Source organism: Rattus rattus, chromosome 3 (genome assembly GCF_011064425.1).
Source record: "Rattus rattus isolate New Zealand chromosome 3, Rrattus_CSIRO_v1, whole genome shotgun sequence".
NCBI lineage: Eukaryota > Metazoa > Chordata > Mammalia > Rodentia > Muridae > Rattus > Rattus rattus.
The window spans coordinates 183,401,425-183,424,512 of record NC_046156.1 but is presented as its reverse complement, the minus strand read 5'-3'; the positions used below and the strand labels follow the sequence as shown (position 1 = coordinate 183,424,512).

The window sequence follows — 23,088 nt, the reverse complement described above, 5'->3', positions numbered from 1 at the left end:
CAAACCAGTAAGTCCCTGACCTGAACCCCTCCTCCGACTACCGTGATATTAGACTGTGATATGGAGGTGCGAGCCAGATCATCTCTGTGTTACAACTTAAACCAAATAAACTCTGTGTTCCCCATACAACATTTGGTCAGTGTTTTATCACAACAACAAAAAACAAACTACAACAGTGACTAAGCCTTAGAAGTGTCTTCTTCACGGCTGTGCTGTCCAGAGTCTGAACTCCATCCTGCTGGACCTAAATCCTAAATCCTCTTGGAGTATATTCCCTTTCCGCCTGAAGGACCACCATCATGGCTGTAGAGAGCAACTGGACATAAGCACAGGAAAATTCCCACACTAGAGTAGAAATCCAGGCAGCGCAGGGTGTCCATGGCTACAGAATTATAGGGGACGGGCTGTATAAATAAGGCTGATTCTCCTTTGTAAGAATAAGCAGTAAAGGCATTTCTAGATGATAACACTTGGAAATATCTAGCTAGAGATTGGCAACAGAATATCACACCCAAAGAGTTATCGCTGAGCTATGGTTCATGCCCCTGAATGACTCCGTTGGTCCCTGTAGCAACTTACTAGAAGGAAAATCTCCTCAAGGACTCCAGAAGTCTCTCTATAACTATGGCTTTTTCTCACACAGAGGATTAAATTTTCATTTATGTAGAAGAGTCTCTAGGGAATCACGTCACTCTTAAGTGTGTAGATCTCTAATACATTTACTAAATGAGACCACACAAAGGGTTATAATTTGGAAAGAACAAAAGGTAGCACTGGACATCTTGATTTAGTTTTATACAAGTGCAGGAGCCTCTGAAAATAGCCAACCCTCGTGTCTGGAATTTGTGTGATCCCTTTCATGGCAGACGTTGAAGAGGCAGTTAATACCGTAGGCTTGGGAGAGTAGCCTAGACTATCTAGATGGCCCTTAAGTGCTGTCATGTGTGCCTTTTCAAGAGGGAAGCAGAAGGGGATTTACATAGACAGATGAGGAAAGCCAGCTGACCACAGAGGACGTTGAGCATTGCAGCCACAGGTTGAGGAATGCTCGTAGCCAAGCCAGCTGAAGAAGGCAAGGAAGCCATTACATCTCCATGCAGAGGTTGACTCCCCCAAGCCTGGTACATTCAAGAGCCTTCTTCATTCCTTTCGTGTGTGTGACTCTTTGATCCATAAGCCCTAATGACCCTCAGCTCTCTGGCTCTGTGTCTATGAAGCAGCCATCAGTTGGTCTCCTTGGGGCCTCCAGTCAAGGGTTGATCAAAAGGGAAAAACCAAAACTAAAATGACTTCCTTTTTGTCCTATCTCACCCTCTGCCTCCTAGTGTCTTATGAGTTTCTACATGATTTAAAAACAAAACAAAACAAAACAAAACAAAAAACCGACATCAGTGTAGAACTGGAATTCTGGCTGTCTGCTGTTGTGCGTGTGTGTGCACATGTCGATGGTATATGCCCATGCACACACATATGGAGGCCAGAGATGGATGTCAGTTGTCGTCCTCTACTGTTCACCATCGTATCCTTTGAGACGGGGTTTCTCACTCAACCTGGGCTCTCACCGATTGCATAGCCTAACTGGACAGTATCTGGGATCTGCATGCCTCTGCCCCTCCCACACTGGGGTTACGAACACCATGTCACCATTCCCAGCTTTTCATGTGGACGCTGGGGGGTCTGAACTCAGATCCACATGATGGACACTTCTAACCCACAGAGCCATCTCCTCTGCCCCATAAGTTATGATAAATGCAGGGTGTAGGATGAGTTATTCCTCAGAGTCACTGAAAATCAATACAAGTTCTGGTTAATAACTGACGACCTTGGCCAGACCAGACAATGAAGTGACATTTGTTCACTTTAGTCACACTCTGTAGCTGACTCTCCGCATTCCTGGGCTCCTGGAGTTGCAGAACACAACACAGGATATTCTTTGTAGCCTATAATCTCAATGTTCCACACTGCCACAGTGTGGATTCAGCCTCTAGATTGTGGAAATAGCTTGAACTCAGAGCTAGATATGAAACTAAGCTATTAAAATAAAGTGCTGTGTGCAATGCCTGCTGTCTGTAGAATTCTAATGAAGGTTAGGTTTTCTCTGCTGTTGTTCAATACATAGATACATAAGAAACATCCTGAGTTGCCTTATTTATATCTCTGTAAGGCTATAAGCATATATACTTAACAATTAAATGTAACACAGTTTCAACATGGATTATTTGCTCATTAAACAAGCTTATTTAAATGCTTATTTTAGATGGTAAACAATTATTTATAAAGCAATTAGAAAAGAGCTTTTCAAACATGTTCTAGAAAATATTTACCGTACGAAGCGTGGACTAGAACTCTCTGGTTTTTTAATATCATGCTGTAATTCAGTGTAAGAACTGTGTATAACCTTTCACCCAAATCAGAACCCAATGAGTAATCAATTGGTGAGAACTAGAGTGCTCTAGAAAGACCTAGAAATGCCCAGCATCTGGCATTTTGATCACAGAAATGGTAATACACTACAGGTGAAATACAGATCCACAAGTAAGATATCATTCTACATTTCAATATACAAATAGGGCTCAGAGAAGCTAACTGACTTGCACAAACAGAGCTGAAAACTAGTACTATATATGGTTGACTTTTCAAAACCCACTGCATTTCTGTTGCACCCATTTTTATATTAATATCTGTTTTCTTTCATGGTAGGAGAGCAGAAATTCAGACCGTTGGGGGCAAAGAAACTCCAGAAAAGGACTGGGAACAAAGCTCCTATATTAACCAGGCAATCTGGACTGTTCCCAGCTCCACTGTCAAGTAGCCTTGTGTATTCACTTCTTGTTCGTTTGCTATCACAAAATGCCTGACAAAAACCAAAAAGAAGGGTTCATTTGGACTTGCAGTTCGTGGGGAAACAGTCCATCATGACAGGGAAGTCATGGGGTACACAGTCAGGAAGCAGAAAGAAGGGAGCATTGGTGTCCAGAGCCCTTCCTTTTTCCAAACCCCAGCGGGTGGAATGGTGCCACCAACATTAGGGTGGCTTTCGCACTTCAGTTAACCCAATCGAGAAAATCCCTCTTAGACAAACCAAAGAGATTTATCTCCATAGTGATTCTAAAGCCCATCAAATTGCAATTGAGATTAATTGTCACATCCTAAGTGAGGAAGGGCAGAGTTCTCCAGACGTCCATCTTTCTAACCTTCCCAGCAGCCTCTCATCTGTAAGCAGTAGCACATTGCAGAGAGCCCTGGCCTTCTGAGAACCAAATCTTTCTCCTTAGCACTTGACTGGTCTTCGAGGTCATGTAGAAATCAAGGATATGAGAAGTTTGATCACAGAAATCCAAAGAATGCTTTATCTTCCCTTCAAACAAAAGCTACTTGTGAAGAGTTTTAAGAGTTGGAACCCATGCAGGAGGAAGGAGTCATTTTCTTCAGTGATGTAGCCACTGGTAAGCTGACCGTGCTCCAGTAAGCAACAGCCTTGGTGTGTTCTCTCTCTCTCTCTCTCTCTCTCTCTCTCTCTCTCTCTCTCTCTCTCTCTCTCTCTGTCTCTCTGTCTCTCTCTCTCTCTCTCTCTCTCTCTCTCTCTCTCTCTCTCTCTCTCTCTCTCTCTCTCTCTCTGTCTCTCTTTTTTCAAAATAGGAATTCTCTGGGTAGACCTGGCTGTCCTTGAACTAACAGATCAGGTACTCAAGTCAGGGCAAGAATATGGAGGCAGGAGCTGATGCATTGGTCATGATAGATGGGATGGATAAGATTGAAATATATGTCAGAGAATGAAAAAAATTTAAGCTTTGGAAGTATATACACTTCTAATGTAATATTGGATTACAGCCTTGTTAAAAGTCCAAGGAAGGACCAAGATGGGGTGATGGGGATAGAGATGGGAATTGGGAAGGTGGGGACAGACCAGTGTGTCAGCGCAGGAGATGGCCTCTTCTTGTCTTCACTGTACTAGGCCTTTGTCGATGGGTTCCTTGCTCTCATTCTGCCTGTACTGGCCATTATAAAAGGGAATGCTGTCTCCTTCCTAGAGCTCATTGAAAAATGAGATTTCCTTAATGTATTTAACTTTGTATTTTGAAATAAGTTATAAGATAATTACAAAAAGTATAAGGAGTTCACATTTTCTATCCCTCCATATTCCCAAAGTGTGAGTGTTTATGAAGACTTATGCGATCAGTTTTTCACATGCTTGTCTTTGCAATTTCTAAAATTAAGGCAATCTCATATAATCATAGTGTAATTCGGAAATGTATAATTTTATTGCTACAGTGTCAATGTGCAATTTATATGTCATATTAAACTTTCCCAAATTGTTCCAACAAGTGTCTTTAACAGGAAAGAAGAAATTATCCACCACATAGAAAATAGCGTTTAGGTGTCCACTGTCTTTAGTATCCTTTAATTTGGAACCATTCTCTGTCAATATAGTGTCTTTGTGACCTTGTCAATAGAATAATTTATGACATTTATTATGACGTGACAAGATGTGTGTGTGTGGATGTCAAAGGACAACTTGTGGGAATTAGTTTTCTTCTTCCACCTTGGGGTTAGAACTTAGGTCATTGGTCTTGGTGGCCATTTTGCCAGCTGAACTTGGCTGTCCTTAAGAGTACAGTACAGTTCTCTGTGGCCTTCCTCACTGTGAAGTCTCTGTGGAAATTCAGGTTGTGAATTCTGGGCAAGGGTTCAGACTCTGCATCCTGGGCAGGAACAGCAAGAGGGCTGCTAGGTTCTTCTCAGCTCCCTGCCCATCCACCATGATGCTCACTTTGTCCTGGGGTTGAGGCTGGCTTTTATATTGGCCACGCCATTCATTGCTACCTGGGCTTACAGTTTCTCCACTTTCCAGGCATGATCCTCTCTTGCGATGTGTGCCCCCATGTCCTGTGAGGACATGCTTTGTAACTGTTTCCATGTCCTGTTTGCCACCACACTTTAGCCCACTAGTTTTAGCAACCATTTTAGGACTCTTACCAGAATTGCTATGGCTGTTAGTTACCAAGTGATAGTTTCTCTCATTTTAGTTTTCCTGCTTCATTTATTAGTTGAGATGCCATACCATTGGCTTTTTGATGACATTTTGATGACTTCTACAGGAGGGAAAATAGCTGGACAAATATAAATTGATAGGAAATAAAACACCATCTTCCTCCCCTCCTCAACCCTAGAGTCCAGATACTCAGCTGACTGTTTATCCCCGTGTTCTTCATACAGTGGAAACAGGCAGTTATCTGAAGTTGTTCTTGGGGCCACTTGGGTTCAGGTGACCAAATGCCTAACCTTCTGTCAGCTCTTTGCTCCCTCACAATTCATCTCCCAGAATCCTAGTTTCAGTCTCTCTGCACCTTCTCTCAACACACACACACATACACACACACGCACGCACACGCACACACACACGCACACACACACACACACACACCACATAACATATAAAAAGTAGGGACTTACAAATGAAGAGGCACCTATGAGAATGGATGGCCTTCTAGGGGTCTTGACTCAGACAAAAGCAGCCATGTGTATGTATATGAATTTTTGTTTCTTTCTTTTGTCTTGATTTTGTTTTTTTTTAAATCAGATTGATAGAGAAATTTGGACACCAGCTACATGTTTGCTAATGTCAATTGGTTATTTTTAATCTTGAGGTACAATGTTTCTGAACATGAGTACTTCCTGAAGTATGTATAGATAAGATTGTATAATGTCTAAGAGTTGATCACAAATAGACTGTTGGAGAGGAAGTGGACAGCACTATCCGAGAAAAGAGACCTGTCATATGAGCCAATAATGGCTGGCATTGGCTATCAAGTCAGGAGGGTTTAGTATGCCCTTCCTATAAGAAAAGCAAGCCAGGGTGATGGCCATCTCAGAGTCACCAGGCTTCTCTTTGATGACTAGACCAGGTTTGAAATACAATCTCCTCACTCCTCATATTTTTTCATGTTTTTCCCTTTATACAAATACATGGGATAATTTGAGCACAGATATGGTAAGTCACGCAAAGAGCATGCCTCCTCCATTTAGAATGTGCGTCGACTGTTGCATCATCCCGGAAATTTGGTCCTAACCATACTTTCTTCTGTCCAGGTCAGTGAAGGGCTGATTCTTTACCAGCACCTGGATCTTGACACAGCGTGGGCCTCAGGAGACTCCTTCACATTCACAGCATCTTCCCCTCCGGCAGAGCTGGGCCCTGAGGATTTCCGGATTACTATTTCACGTGAAACCAATGAATCGGGCCGACAGAGCAGGCTGCGTGCAAATACAGGTACTGCCAACAAACCGTGGCCAGTGCTTTGTCTGTAGAAGGGAGAACAATTGGAAATCCATCTTTCCCTTTGTGTCCATGCTACACATTCATCCTCGGCAATAAGACGGACACAGACACAGCCAGTGGTAGTTACTCTGTCTTGAGCCTTGTGGCACGGAATGGCAGTTGGCTTTAAAGAGTCTCTCTATGCCTCCAATGGGAACTTTATCATGCCTGTGACTGCAAGTTGTTGATACAAATGAAAATGATGAGTAGAAAAGAATTACGAGGAGCTGGCTCTGTGTCTAGAGCAGAGAACTTCAGCCATAGGAAGTCAGGAAAGTAGCATCTTATATGTGAATGTACAGGTTTTAAAGCTTGCTTGCCTGAAATGTTGACTTAATGGCTGTTTGCATTCATTTCCCAACCGTTCTCCTCCCACTTCCTGTGTCCTTCCTCTGCCCCAGCCATTTCCTTTTTTCCCTCAGTGTAGTTCCCACCTCTGCCTTCCTGCCACATGGGTAGTCTTATCATTTCTATCCCTGTCAGGAGGCCACTTCTGTACTGTGAGGACCTCCGAATGCACATAAACACACACACACACACACACACACACACACACACACACACACACACACCCCTCAGTTCTGCAAGTAAGAGAAAACATGTGACATATGTCCTTCTGAGTTTCAACAATTTAACCTAAGAAGATCATCTCCATTTGCACTCATTTTCCCCCAACATGTCAACAATTTCTTTTCTCTTTATGCAGCGTAAGATTCCACTGTATATATGTACCACATTTTCTTTGCCATTCATCTATGAATGAACATCTAGCTTGATCTTACTTCTGTCTTCTGTGAATAATGCAGCAGTAAATATAGATGTGCAACTGTCTCTGTGGAATGCTACGAGTCCTTTGAGTGTATAGCTGACGTCTATCGTAGTTCTATTTTCAGTTTGTTTTGTTTTGTTTCTTGAGGGACCTCTGTATTGGTTTCCATAGTGATGTGATTTTGCTTAAATTTTATTTTGTATGCTAATTCAGATACTTGAGCAACCTACGTGTTTAGAATAATCCACTGAGAGGTATGTGAGAGCTTTATGACCTTCATTAAATGTCTGATTAAATGTCTCTTTGTTCTTTAACTGTTTGAATAGGAGCCTCTGTCAAGGAGGGAGATAAAGTTCTCATTGACCAATCTAAATTAGATGCTTCCAACCTCTTACTTCAGCTGCCCCAACCTCAGCGTTCTTCCCATGAAATCTGGTACCAGGTTACAGCTCTTCCTCACCATGGAACCATTATGGTTGGAGAGAGAAATATTACCACAGAAAAGCCCTACTTCTCCCAGCAAATAGTTAATGCATTTGGAGTTACATATCTTCACGATGACTCTGAATCATTGGCTGATAATTTTACCTTTGCTGTTTGGCCAAACCCGAAGAATCAGTCCACCAGCAAGCCAGAGGCCGACTTTCTGGAAGAGGTGTTCACCATCACCATCACCCCTGTGAACGATCAGCCTCCAGCATTAAAGACCAAAGGGCTTCGGCTTACAGTTCTGCAGGGCGGTAGGTTGGTTGTGGGACCTGAAATCCTCAAGGTAGAAGATATAGACAGTCCTCCAAGTGAAATCCGATATGTGGTCATCCGTCCTCCCAACAATGGCTTTTTAGCAATGGCTCACGCTCCAGACGACACTGCTCACCACTTTACACAGGCTGACGTCAACAACGCTCAGGTGTGGTTTATACAAGATGGAAGTCCATCCTCTGGAGTGTTTTATTTCAGTGTGACTGACGGTGAGCACCGGCCTCTCTATAAGCTTTTCCACCTGGATGTCACCCCCATCTCCATCACGCTTGTGAACCTCACAGACCTGCTTCTCCCACAAGGCCAGACAACTGTCCCCATCACAAATACTCATCTTTCAGCAGTGACCAATGGTGGGAGCCCCCAGATCACCTACAGAATAGCACAGCCCCTCCAAAGCGGCCACTTGCTGATTGAAAACCAGGTGGTCAACAGCTTCAGGCAAGAGGATTTGGATTCTGGAAGACTCTCTTACCACATGACCAATCTCACAGCCTCAGAAGATCAACTGAGGTTCTCACTGTTTACAACAGAGTGCAACTTGACAGAGCAGACCCTGGGCATCAGGGTACAGCCTTTGTTGTGGGTTGGGTCAAACTTGAAAGTTACCAACAGAGTGGCTCACCAGCTCAGGAGAGAGGATCTGGATGCAACCGAGCTCGCTAACAGAACTAAGAGTGACCCCACATTTGAAGTGATACAACCCCCCATCCATGGACGACTTGTTCGAAGAGCAGTCGACAGCCCTGTGGCAGAAGAGGTCACTCAGTTCACCCAGACAGACATCAACCAAGGGCAGCTGGTGCTTGAGCCACGGGCTAATCTAACAGGCACCCATACACTGAATGACTCCTTCGCCTTCTTGCTCAGTGCAGACGACGTGCAGCCAGCAACAGGCCATCTGGCCTTTACTATAGTGCCACCAGACACCTTACCTTTACAGACATTTACACCACATGTGCCTTTAGTAGTCACTGGAGAGACCCCTGTGGCCTCTGTTTTCTCTCAGAAAAAACTTAGGGCTTCTATTATAAAACAGACAGAAAATCCAGGAAATCTGACCCAGCGCAAATGGCAAGGGACAGATTTCTGGGGTCAGCTCAGTGGCAAAGAACCAAATATAGATGCCAAGGTCTCCCCCACCAGAGTCACTTGGCCATATGCTGCCACCAAAGTGGGGGTGACTCTTTCTGGGGAAGCCATGCAGCCGGAAGTGAGCCGTCACCCTCTGATGGTCATCATACCTTTGGCTGCTGTGTTCCTCCTCCTGTTAGTGACTGTGGTGGCCCTGTGTGTTTGGATGCTGGGCCGAAAGGAGGATAGGCCCAATCCTCTTATCCAGCCAAAGACGAACCTCAAATCCCCATCCCCACGCTTTAGAGCAGAGAGGAGTGGAGCCATTCCCACGGTCACGGTGACGCCCCTTATTAGAAGCTCCAGCAGCCCGGCTACCAGTATATTCCAGCCACAACCATGTGAACAGCCAGCCCCTCTGGGGGCGGGGCATATAGAGAAATGTGCTCCTTGGGAGGCGTGGGTGAACCTGGATCCTGATATGGCCAAGCTCTGTCGTCAAACCAATCCGGCTCTGAAACATAACCAGTATTGGGTATAAATGGGGAACCCTGCCTTCCACACCACCTCCACTCGTTCTCTCTCCTTCCCTCCCCCCACCTCTCTCTCCCGCTTCACCCCTTCACTCCTCTCCACTCCCCGGCCCCATGTCTCTGTCTTTCTTTGCTGTTACTGACCACTTACTGTGTAAGTGTAAGTAAGTGTAAGTAAGATCAGCACTGAGCTATAATGATGAAAGAGTGCCGATTAGATCAAGGAAGGCCGCCCATTAGGTGTTGTTACACACAGAGCTCAATCACAGCCCGATGCTGTTGGCGAGTGATGTACCTTGAACTCCCTGGCCTTCCACCATGATCCCTTCCCAGGACCTGGCATTCTCTATGAGTATGGTTCTGTTAAGAATTAAACTACACTAAGGAACTGCTGAGCCGTGGGACCCCATCGGAAGCAGTGCCATTAACGTGGGGTTTGGAGTTAAGGGAGAAAGTTTGGGTGCTTTTCATGGAAGATTCACCCTCTCGGTGAGTCAGTCAGGAGGAGGTGCCGGTTCTCTCTCCATAGAAGGTATCTTTTATTGCATCCGCGAGCTTGTTTATGTAATGTTTATGTGTCCTCCTTTTCCTCTGTGGAGTCTCCTGGGGTTGGTTTCCTTGTGCAGGAAGTGCCTTGTTCAGATGTCAGGGCAAACTGACCTCCTCTGAGGCGTCATTCAATACATTGTATTCACCCAGAAGCAATGCTTACAGAAGGATCTGTAACATCAAGGAGTATCTGAAGCCCTGAGGTATAGAGAGGCGTGTTAAAAGCTTTTTAGTTTTTGATGCCTTGGTTTGGCATCCTTTTATAATAAATTGAAATAACAACAAATTTGTATTTGAATTGTCTAACCTGAAGCACTGACCAACATTAATTTCTGTAAGTCTAAAATGAAGCTTCCAGAACTTATACCAAGATTGCCTCGGGCTGCAGAGTTCTCACCCACAAACGTTAGACTGAGGCTTGCATAAATGATTGAGATTTTTCTGTGAAAAGCAACCCAGCAAAGATTTAGGTTTGTGGGCCACACATGGTCTCTGTCATCCATTTTTCTTTTGTTGTTCTTTCCTAAAACAAAGTCTGTTTTAAGAATCTGTAAAAAAAAAAGCCATTTTTAGCTCTTGACTTTGGCCCATACATCATGTAGTCTTTGCCAGTCTTTGCTTTAGGCAATTGAAGTGTGCTGAGTTATGTCAATTAGTGAACGTAGTAGAGATTAGCATTCCAGAGCTGCCTCTGGGACTCATAATTATCAAGGATGGTAGCTCTTTTGTCCCCTCTGCTCTGCCGTCCTCAGGTTCTTTATGGTTATGAGATGGCTGCCCAAGCACCCAGCAGAGAGAACATACTCAAGGCAGAATCACACAGCACAGTGGCTGCTTGTCTGAGAGACTCATTTATTTGTATTAGTTATTCTATCATAAAGAGATTTTCTTCCCATTTCATTCTCTTCCATACCTTATTGTCTGAAGCAAGCAGCATCCTTCTGTCCTTCTACAAACCACCAGCAGAGGAAATGGGGCCTCAGGGCTGATCCCTGCTGAGGTCACCCATCCGCCTTCTGTGCATTAGAGGAGAATGAAGACGTGACTGTAGGTAAACAGTAATGGGCCTATTAAAAACTCTTCATGTATTGCAATCCGTGGGACACAAGCTTCTGCTTTTTCACACAGGTGTCTGTCACTATCTCATATTGAATGGTTTAAATTTGAGGGATTAAGGTATTACCAATCTTAGGACAAAAGTCTCGGGTTGGAGAGGCCCAACAGACAAAGCTTAGCCAGCACACCAACTGAAGACTAACCAGAGCTGGGTATGGTGGCCCATGCCTGCAATCCCAGTGCTTGGAAGGCAGAGGCAGACGGATCACTGCAGTTTTGAGGCCAGCCTAGGCAACATGGCAAATTCCAGGCCAGCTGTGATATAGAGCAATGACAGCAACGCAAAGACAGAAACAAAAACCAAACAGTAGACAGGCCAGACAGGGAGAGAGTTACTCAGCATGGCCATACTGGGAAGAACAATAAGGGGGTGGTTGACAGCCACCCAAAGTCAGTCTTCATGATTTCAACAGAGGAGGAATTGCAGCAGAGAACAAAAAGTCTGCATAAAGAAGCAGTCCTGCCTGAAGTATGGTCTGGTTGGTTCTTATCTCAGTACTGGGTCTGCAAGTTGACACTAAGACATTCTTATTGCTTGACATGAGTATCTGGTTCCCATGAGATGATTGCTTCTGCTGGGGGCTGATGTCAGGGAATGTTCTGTCTGCAGAGACCTGCTGTTCCTGGGATGCAAGGGGAGGTGCAGGGTCAAGGCATAGCCTGGAGACTTCTAGGCATCTTTGTGTGTCTGTAAAAGTTGATGGTATGATCCCCTAGGCTCTGTGCCAGTCAGAGGAAAGACTGTGTGTGTGTGTGTGTGTGTGTGTGTGTGTGTGTGTGTGTGTGTGTGTGTGAGAGAGAGAGAGAGAGAGAGAATGTGTGTGAGAGAGTGTGTGTGTGTGTGTGTGAGTGTGTGTGAGTGTGTGTGTGTGTGTGTGTGTGTGTGTGTGTGTGTGAGAGAGTGTGTGTGTGTGTGTGAGAGTGTGTGTGTGAGAGAGAGAGAGTGCGAGAGAGTGTGTGTGTGTGTGTGTGAGAGAGAGAGAGAGACAGAGACAGAGACAGAGACAGAGTGAGAGAGTGTATGGTGTGTGTGTGTGTGTGTGTGTGTGTGTGTGTGTGTGTGTGTGTGTGTGTGTCCTAGGCTCTCTTTATGTGTCTTCAGCCTTGAATTAGAGAAAGGGAAAGCATCCCTGGCATTTGGACACTGCTTGAGGGTCAGCATGCCTATGTGCAGGATTGAGCAGGGATCTGACCCACAGTCTAAGACAGAGGGCAGATGCCGAATGAAGGAGGAGGGGGTGATGGTGCTACTCCTACTCCACATTATACTACCCGAGTCCAAGGGAGAGGCCAGCACTCTTTAGCAAAAGTGGTTTCTGAGTTCCCATTTTGGGATGATGGGGCTGTGAACAGATCTGTGTGAGGGGAAAGATGCTTCCTGGGACATTTGAAAATGGTTGGAGAAAAGTGTACTTTTTGCATTTAATCAGCAGAAGCCAAATAGTCAACAAAACCCCAGACAAAGAGTCGTCTGGATCCTTTCCCAGATGTCAGTGGCTGAGACAGAAATGACCAGGTGAGCCACCATGAAGCAGCTTCTTATCTACCGGATGGAGGATCAATAGACTCATTACTAAATCTAGGCAAAAAGTATGTTCTAAAAACAGAATGGTGGGGAGGAGGGTGTGCGTGCCATATTATGTTTGAAGCACTGGCTAGTGGCATGTGTGGACACTCTTACTTAAAGGATAAATTAAAAACCAAACAAAACCTGACAGCCAAATAATTTCTGTTCATTCTTTAAGGAAATATTATACCTTCTATTAAAAGGTAGAACACACAGGAGGTGAGGGTCACAAGGTCAATGTGAGGTCAAGTGTTGGGCTGGTAAGTGTCAGTCAAGGCTCAGAGCCTGTCGCATCTGGTCCAACGTGCTTTTGGCCTCATCTCCCCCTGCTCTTTGAAGGGTCACTTCCTTCCAGGCCCAATTTTAACTGCTCCCTCTGAAATAGTGTCTCAGCCTTCAGACCAAATGGCGACAAGGTACATTAGGCTGAAAGGACAACCACTGTGTCTTACTTGGATTCTTGCCTCTTATTGCTCGTCATGGAAACTAATGTTACTAGGGCTGCTAGGGTCAGAGCCTGTCCTAACAAGTGGGGCTGTGCCACTACCCACAGTAGGTTATTTAAAGACACAAGATAATAGAAAAAAAGCAGAAAAAGGGTGTATTTAATGTGGCCACATTGGGAAAGGCAACAAGGAAATCCAGCAACACTTACCGGTTCATCTCCTACGTCCTGCCATGAGATAGAGGCTTAAACAGAAGCCAAGAGCTACTGCCTAGCATTGATGCTTCCCCCACCCCCAGAGTGTATGGGACCTGTTGTCTCTCCTGCAATTGGTCTGACGGATTGTCAGAACTATAAGGAACCTCTGATAGGGATGTTTCCTTCTGACTGGCACCAGATTCAGCCAGCGTGAGCATTGTTTAAAAGGAGGGACACAAATGTCTCCTCACAATATCTGCTTCTGCCAGGGCTGTTACACTAATGCTAAAATCACTTCTCTATTCTCCTTCTACAAGCGCTTCCCTCCAGTGTTTCCATCTCTCGCTCACAAATTGCCCCTTCCTGGCATTTCTGTTTTAGGAAGGAGGAAGAAGATTAGAGTCTTAATCCAGGGTCGGTTTGAGCTCAACATAACTCAGAATTGTTCTTAGCCCCGATCTAACCCAAGCACCCTTCAGAACAGTGGCACAAAGCAGAGGCTGAGAGCATCTGCATCCGTTAGGTGGGTTTCTCTCTCCCCTGACTGGTGAATGCCTGCTCTTTGTGGGAGAGCCAGATGTCCTTGGCTCACCGAGTCTATTGGCTGCTGCTTTGCTACAGCCATAAGCTCTTTGGAACTAGGATTGCCAGCCTGGCCAAACACAGAATCTGGTCATCAACTCGTTTTCCTGTTAGGCTCCGTACACAGACAATTCGTGTCCATATTGGAAGGAGATGCGGAGACACTTAAAGCAGTAACTCACGTTCTTGTAGGCAAGTATGCCTGCTAGAGCCCGGACAGCGTGAGATCCAGATGTCAAAGCGCATTGATTAATCAAGTAATTAATACAGAGTTTGGAAAGTTTTTTTTTTCCCTCCTTCCAGAGGCTCTGGAACAGTCTGGTTTGCAGATGGAGTCAATTAAGAGGAAACAATGTCTACCATTTGGTGCTGGCTCAAAGAAAGCATAAAATAAAATAAAAAATTGGCCAAGTCTTGTTCAGCATTGAAAATTGAAGTTCTGGGAATGGAAAATCAGTTGAAATGACCCCCCCAGGAGGGCTGTAACTGAATAATTACAACTCTGTCACGATGAGTCCAATACTTCTAAACAGGTAACTGGGAAGATGGTCTACACTGAGGGAAATAGCCGAAGGATGGCTGATTTCTGCTTAAGAACAGGATACTCTGGGATGTGCAGGGAGTGGGAGATTTTCTCCTTTTCTTCTTTGTTTCTTCCCATCTATCCCACCCCCAGCCCAGCTCAGCCTCCCACAAACACCTTTTCCTAATAAGATTCTGCAACAGATTCTGACCTTTAGGGGTCCCTCTTCAAACACCCAGATGAATGTCTTCACAGCATGGCATTAATTAGAATGGGGGTGGAAGGTGCCCTTACCCTCCGGTTCTATGAGGAGAACATGCATCCGCACAGAAATTAAAGATGAAAGGTGCCCACTGTTTCAGAAGAACCATAAGAGTTCTTAGCCTGAAGTATTTACAAAAGGAGATCACGGATTCTAAGCCCGTGTCAGCAACACCAATCAGACAGCAGTTTTTCTGTTCCCCATCTATCAATTCTATTTACCAGCCATGAAGGAGCTGAAGTTGGGATGGTCTGGGAAGGGGTGTGAGCAAGGAGAGATTTCCCTGTCTTGACTTCAGACCCAAACTGTATTGGGGTGGCACATTGGGGATCCTTCAGCTTAAAAGAAAATTTGAAAATTCAACTGGTATCCAAGCCTGGGCATTTTAAGGCTAACTTTACATTGTTAATTAAGAAACCCCGAAACTGTATTTCACACGGTATCAGCTGAGCCTGACAGAAAACAGCTTGCAGAGCTGATTGCAAGAGACAAGAAGCGAGTCTTCTGTTTCTATACCGCAGCCTGCTTTTTCCAACACAATGTTTGCATGGAGCAATTATTTCTGTTTGTCAGAGACCCGCCTATGCTTCAGGGGTGAAGACCAGCTGCTGTTGCTATATTTTAAATTCTAATTTAGTTTTGCCAAACCAATCCACCTTCAATCTCTTTCCTCTGAGATGCCCACTGTGGCTGTTCCAGTAGATGCTGCCTCATTCACCACTAGGGACTTCTACCCTTGATTCTGACACAGCGCCCGAAAGCCCCTTGCTCTGTTTGGGAATCCCTTCCTTTCTAGGCACAGCTGCCACTCAGGGATGAAAGCAAGTGCCAGCACATGGATTCCTCTGCTCCACAAGTTCTAGGCCCCTCCTCATGTTCTAGTGTCGAGACATTGCTTTCTCAAACCCACCTGTATGCAGGCAAAGTGGAGCTGCCCCACCCATAAGTTAGTCACAGACTTACGTCCTTGTTTTCCATCCTCCCTGTTGCCCTGGAGGCTGTCAAGATCTGCCTCAGACTATGGCTTGAGGGAGATGGATTTCCAAGTTGGAAGTGTCCAAGTTAGCTTCCTCCTCAAGGTTACATTGAGGGGCTCTGAGAAATTCAGATTCTCTGACCCAGACCTTCGTAAGCACGAATGTGGGTGGCATCGGGAAACAAGAAAAGTCCAAATGGGATAGTTGAGGCACACCAAATAAGAGAGTTGGTAGAGATGGGAGCAGTGTTGCAAACTGTCTTGTCAGAGAGAACAAAGGAAGACCTGCTCTCCTGAGGTAAGAAATGGTCAGCTGCTGGGGGCCTTCCTAGCTAGAAGCATCCAAGCTCAGAGAGCAGGAGTGGGAGGGAATTGGGGAACCGATACTCTCTCTCATCTTGCCCTCCTGTCTGGTCCCCTCCAATCCCCCTGCCACATACTTTCACGGACTGACTCAGTTCAGAAGTCAGGGGGTGGCTTGCTTCTGATCCAGTCCACTGCAAGCAGTCGCCCGGGGAAGGTGCCAGGTGGAGAGTGGGCAGTGTGGCTAGAGGGGCATTCAGCAGGTGTCAAGCACAAGTCAGTCAGCAGCGCTGTGGCCGAAGGGCCTCGCCCCCTTCTGACTCCAACAACTGCCTTCCTTTTACTTCTGCACACTGTGGCCTTCTCATGCCCTCCGAGTGGTACAGGCGGGAGGGACAGCTTCTGACATATAAACCTCAAGGCCTGCCTTTCACACTGTTTAGGAGAGAAAGATTTCAGCCTTTTCTCCTTCCTTCCTTGGGTTTTCTCCCAGGTCCAGAAGCCCGGCGTCCATCTCACAGTCCCTCCATCCCATTCCTGGTGGTATTGCTTTTCCATAGTAGGCTTTGGGGAGCGGCTCCTGGTGGGCACAGGAAAACCTCCCACAGGTTTTGACTCCATATGCAATGCAGGGGGGAAAAATCTCACTTTGCTTTCTGAATGAGATTCATTTTTCAGAAAAGTGATTTCTTCTCTGAGGCCACCGTTACCACGGTCAATTGAAAACGAGGTAGCTGTTCTCAGAAATCTCTTCTGAGCTTTGGCATAGAATTGGAAACCGCAGTTCGCCTTCAACCAAACCATTCGGGGAACTGGCACAGCTAATCAGGAGGGGCAGGAGAGGACTGGTTTGGGCAAGGGGTGGTAAGTCAGGAGCTGGGCTGGGGGCGGGGGATGGACAACAAAGTTCATAGTTTAGAAGAAAGGGAATCCTCTGAGGTTTCTACGTAAATAAAATGCATTTCCACCTAAGCTGCTCTGGTGGTGAAATAAACAGGGTTAGAAGAGCTGGGAGACAAGTGGGAGCATGGTGTGAAGTCTGCGCAGTGATAGGCTAGCTAGTTTAGAGCAAGACTGGACTCTCCTGCCTCAGAGCAAGTCACTGGAAACAGCCACCGCCCTCTCTGTTTTAAGGTGATGAGGTGGGAAGTCGCTCAGAGCTATGTATTCATAGGCTTTCAGAGGGAGTATTCTATTAACCATTCGGTCACCACTGCAGTTCAGCTATGAGGACTAGAATATTCCACCTCTCCCAGGGCTGGGGAAATAGCTCAATTGGTAAAGTACTTGCTGTGCAAGCTAAGTTTAATCCCCTGATCCCACATAAAACAAAAGCTACCTATGGTGACTAACTTGTAAATTCCAGCACTGGGGAGATGGGTGGATTTCTGGGGCTTTCTGGCCAGTCAGCCTAGCTTAGTGACTTCTAAGCCAGGGAAAGACATTGTTTCAAAAACAGGATGGATAGCACTGAGGAATAATACCCAAGGCTCTGGCAGGTCAACATGTATACAGCCCCGCTCCCATACATGTGTACCTAAACACATGTAAACACACACACACACACACACACACACACACACACACACACACACACACACTTCATATCAATGTAGCCTTTCCCCTATTCCTGTGAATCCCATATTCTCTACCCTAAGTTTTCTTTGTGAACCCTAATTTTACTCCTAATGAGCAGTCCATCCCAAGTGCAATGCCCGGGGCTCCTTGGCCACTGCCCTTCCCTGAGCAGCATGCCTCGGGTCCTGCAGGGCTATATGTACAGATACATTTCCCAGAGAACATAGAGAATTTAAGAACAAATTTCAGAGGGCAATTCTTCATATGAGATAAAATATTTCCCCCGTTATGTCAGTGTGATATAATTATATTAAAAAGGACACCTTGGATAGATGTGTAGCAGAAAGCACCTCACAGAGCCTTTTCTGGTTTGATATTTAAAAGAAATATGGAGTGATAGAGAACCCTTTGGGTTAGACATTTTAGCTGGAAATCTGGGCCTCTGGGGAACCAAGCATGGTCCGGGCCTCCTTTCTGGTCTACTGTAAAGTTTCCACACCATTGCTGATCTCAGGAAACTCCTGGTAGTCACATAAAAACTACCACTTTGAGCAATGCCAGGCATTCAGTAAGCACTTAATAAATGTTTTACAGGGTTTTTTTTACATTATTTTCTTATCACTGTAGCAGGACACCCCATGGAAAGAATACATTGTAAGGAAGGATTTCTTGGTGTATGGTTTCTGAAAACACTGTCTATCGTGGTAGGAAGGCATAGTGCAGCTGCTTGGTCTAGGGTGGTAGGCAGATGCTTGGAACATGGCTTATTCATGGTTTGCAGATCATCAGAGACAGCCAGGGCTGAAACCAGAAATGGACATTACCTACACAGTCCCTCTTCCAGGGACTCACTTCTGCTAGCTAAGGTTAGAGTCCCAAAGGTTCCACAACTCCCCAAACAGTCCCACCATTTGAGAACCAAGTATTCGTACAGGAGCTGATGGGGCCACTCCATATTTAACCTAACACACGTGTTCCCTTAATGATCACAAACACTCCATAGAGAGCTTGCTACTGTTTTCTGCTTGTAAGGAGGAGGTTAAGTAACTTTTCAAGGTCATATAAATAGAAAGCTTATAGAAAATTTTTCATGAGTTGCACGGATCATCTTTCTAAAAGGAAGGACACATGGACCCAGATCCAATAGGCATGACTAGAAGACAGACCATAAGTACAAGACTCTTTGGTTGAGGAGGGCCATGCTTATTCCAGAACATCTCACACCTAACGATTGATTGACACAGGGACAAAGGCTCAGCCCCCTTGCTCTATTAGAATAAAACCCTGAAGGTCCAGCTCAGCTTCCCAGTCCTTGAACAGTTGACTTTGCTGAGACTGACAGCAACCTCGCTTTTCACTCGACCTCACCCTGTGATTTTTCCTTTCATTTCCATAGTAGCAGATTCCAGGGGTCCTCTTTAGTAAATCTTCTGCCCTCTGAACTTTGGCATGGCATCTGCTATCCAGGAGACACTGCTAGAGCTATGACGTCACATCAGGCCATTTGGTTCTTTGATTCCTTAACCCCCCTGTGTTCTGTTAAAAAGTCAAGAAAGATTTAATTAGCAACATTGGAAGAGACAATTGTCGCTATTGAATGTCCCTCCCACTCTTCTTCAAAAGTGACATCCTCAGGGAATTAAGAGAAGCCTAAGGCAGGCAGCACTCATATGCTTTAGCTTGGCTCTCTTCCCAAAAATGAGCAGGTCATGGTCACGTGGCTTTCTCAGCCCAAGCACAGCTGCATCCCCTCTCACAAGTGCACTAGGAACTGATAAGAGGAACTGACTCAATGCTACTTCTCTATGAAACCTTTGCTCAAAGACCCCACCTCATGTCCCCACCTACAGTGGGCCCGTCAGGACCTGGCTCTGAACTGACAACCCACACCACTTCCCCCTGGTGGGTTTGACTGTGACTCCAGACGAGACTCTGACATTAAACAGAAGGAACACAGGGCATCTTCTGGTGGGCTTTTGTGTATATTCTGTGGTGGGGGAGTTATCACTGAGTGATTTTTGGCTCTGTAGGCTTTAAGTACTGTGTGGACTGCTAACTCTATGTTGAATTCTTGCTAACAGGGTCTGCTGTCATTGGACTTCCTGGCATTAAGCCTGGTGTACCCATAGCAACGCGGTCCACTGACAGAGGTTAGGTGGCTCAGTCTTTCACCTGCTAGTGGTGACTGATTTCAGACAGACTACACAGTGGATAGCCACTGACACATCCCGTGTCACATGTATACCTCACAGAGCTTCAGACAGCCTATCTGTTTAAGGTTGTCACTAGTGGTTTCAGTGCATGTGGACGCTTCAGAAGACAGGATGTGAGGCAGTTAGACAGTGGTTCTGTGGCTTTTGATGATCTAGACAACATGAGATATTCCCATAAGTTAGTGACCTCTTCTGTTTTAACAAGTAGTTAGACAGTTGGCCCTGGGTTTCTGTCTATATCACAATGCATGCCAAGGTAAAGATTCATCCTACATACAAAACAAAGGAGCTCTTCTAGCAAAGACTTTGTTTTCCTTATACTTCACTTCAAAATATATTCCTGGTATATTTATTTACTAAATTAAAGGAACAAAACGGAAAGGTACAGTTTTTAAATCTATAAATCTTTCTAACGTAACAGCTTGACATAGAGTCTTTCAGCCTTTAATTTTATTTTAAGGTATTAGAGCATTTTTTCTTTTGTAGCTATAGCCATAATTATTTATTATTATTTTTCTGAGACAGGGGCGTGCTCTGTGATTTTAGATATATATTAGGCTAACTTCAGTGGTTTCCTGTCTCTGCTTTCTGAAGGCTGGGTTAACAGGTATGTGTCACCACACCCAGCATGGTTAGCAAGGCATCTGTGTCAATAGTATCTATTTTAGCTTTTAAGATGTATACACAGTACTGAGGTTTGAAAATGACTGTTGTCTTGAAGATCACCTGTGCCTTCTATATCAATTCTCCACTAATTCATTTGATGTCTTAATGTTCTATTGCTATGAAGAGACCTCATTGTAAGCTTAAAATTAAAAACAACTACTTTAATAAGGGTTTTTAAATGCTTTAACCTCCCTTCTAGCCCACCACCCACAAGAGGTAGTGGAAAAGAAAGTTTACTAGGCAGAGGCGGATGTGGACCTGTTAAGAAATCATTCTTTGGGGTGATTCCAATCTTCCTTGTCAGAATATCAGCATTTAGTTCACATGAATCAGCAGCTGTAGCTCGATCCACTCACAAACAGCATTCATGAATCAGCAACAGCAGTTCAATCCAGTAGAAACTGCAAGGCTCTGCCAATCGGCCCTAATCCACAGAAGCAGCAAGAAGCCTCCAGATTATCATGAGAAGTTCTTTGGTGTGTCTCTCTCTACAAAGTCATGACAAATGATGATCATCAAAAGAAGGCAAGGTGAACCAGTGCCACAGTGTCTTCCACTGTCTGTTGTGTTATCCTTACACCCTTTCCAAACGTTGCATGTTCCCTCAAGCATTCTCTCTAGCAAAACATTACATGCCCCTTTTCCAGGCAGCTTCCAGAAAAATACCATGTGTTGGTTCTCAGCAAAACATTCTTTTATGTGTCTGTTTCAACAAAACATCTTCCCACATGTCAGCTTCAGCAAAACATCCTCTCAAAAGACAGTTTCTATAAAAAAAACATTGCATGGCACAACTGAGTCTCCAAAGAAACCAGAAATGTCTGCTTCATATCATGACCATAGCAACTCTTAATTGATGTTTGCCTAATGAGAGCATGGAAGCACACAAACATGATGTGAGAGAAGTAGCTGAGAGTTCTACATCCAAAAAAACAAAGGCAGCAGGAAGAGAGCAACACTAGGCTTGGTGTGGGCTTTTGAGACCTAAAAGCCCACCTACAGTGACATAGTTCCTTCCACAAGGCCACATGGACTCCCATGAGGCCACACCTACTCCAACATGGCCACACCTACTTCAACATGACCACACCTCCTAATCCTTCTCAAGTAGTGCCATTCCCTGTTAATTAAGCATCCAAATATAGGAGCCTATAGGGGTCATTCTTTTTTTTTTTTCAGGCACATGTATTTATTCCTTGGATGATACAAACAAGACCCCTGACAATAAGGCAAAATGTATAAATGTTAAATCCATGTTCAATTTTCTCAAAACTATTTTGGAATATTCTGTAGGCACTAGGGAACTTTAATGTTTTCAATCAGTAAGTAATAAAACCTTGTTGCTTTCCACAAACAACACCCACCATACCACCCACAGACCACAATTGTAAAACAAATTTGCAAATTTCTCATTGATATTCTTGTTAAATATAAATAGAATTAAATTCTCAGTCTAACATACACAAAACAGAGTCTGACTGTTCTTTAAACATCTGGTCATCTTCTACCTTTCCCCATCTCCTCAATTCACTCCATTTCGTCTTCACCTATCACATACATGCATTTTATCCCATCAACATCATTCTGCAGGATATAGGGGTCATTCTTATTCAAACTACATTAGGTTATTCACATTTATTTTTAATTATGATCAGTATATTAAGAATACCTTTGTGCAGCACAATTTTGGTGTACTGTACTACAATTCCTTTAGAATAAATAGAAGCAGTAGATTAAAACATATATACACTAAAGTTTCCCAACGGTGAATAGACTATCTCATGGAGAAAGTGGAAGAATTTATATTTCTAACATGAATGACTGCCTTGTTGTCTGTCAGCACTATTCCTATTACTTTGACAGGCTACAATAAACCATGCTTTTCTGAATTTGTGTTGCTTTGTGAAGGATGTTGAATGACATTTCTTCATGTAATAACAGCCATTTATTTTCAGTTTACTTACCAATTGGTTATTTGTCTTTCTTCCATTTTCTTTTTGTTTATGCTTTGCAACTGAGAAGTACAGATATATACATATTCATGAGTTTAAATTTATGATATAAATTGACAATATTCATTTCTGTAATACTGTTTGTCAGCCTCCTCATATTGGAAGATTTGGCTTTAGCTATTAAATGTTTCTGCGGAGGCAAAAATGTCGAGATGGTTTAGAAGCATGCTTGCAAGCCTTCTCTCCCTCAGTTGTATAGCACTAAAAATGAAAACGATGACCCTCAGGATGACAAGCATCTCTCATAAAAATAAGTCCCACCCAAGAGGATTAAACTTACTTTTATAATTTAATAACCAGTTAAATGTTATAGCCTGAAAAATTCAATATTGTTACAAGTAGAAATATCCCAGTATATTAATGTTCTATCTTTATGTTTTATATTAAAATACATGCATATATACATATGTACATGTGCCTATGCATACACATATACATAGATAATTGAATCTAGCTCCTATATTCTGCTTCATCAGTGTCTTTTCCTCTACTTATGTAAAATCTAAAGTGTTTTAATTATTGAGAAAGCAGGGTTCCATTCACTACTAATGTTTTTATGTATTTCTTTTTGTAAGTCATAAGTTTCATTATGAATTTTAATTTTTTATTGAAAATAATGCTATTTTCATACAGTGTATTCT

The 23,088-nt window shown here is 44.1% G+C and overlaps 1 protein-coding gene across 1 annotated transcript in view; it reads left to right on the top strand.

Annotated features, from left to right (window-relative positions):
- Positions 1–10,289, top strand: part of LOC116896029 (chondroitin sulfate proteoglycan 4-like) — a 52,051-nt gene extending 41,762 nt beyond the window's left edge. Inside the window, 2 exon segments of the mRNA XM_032897035.1 lie at positions 6,091–6,271; positions 7,415–10,289. Coding sequence (XP_032752926.1) covers positions 6,091–6,271; positions 7,415–9,465 — 2,232 coding nt within the window. The 3' untranslated portion in view covers positions 9,466–10,289.
- Positions 10,290–23,088: the final 12,799 nt, after the last annotated feature.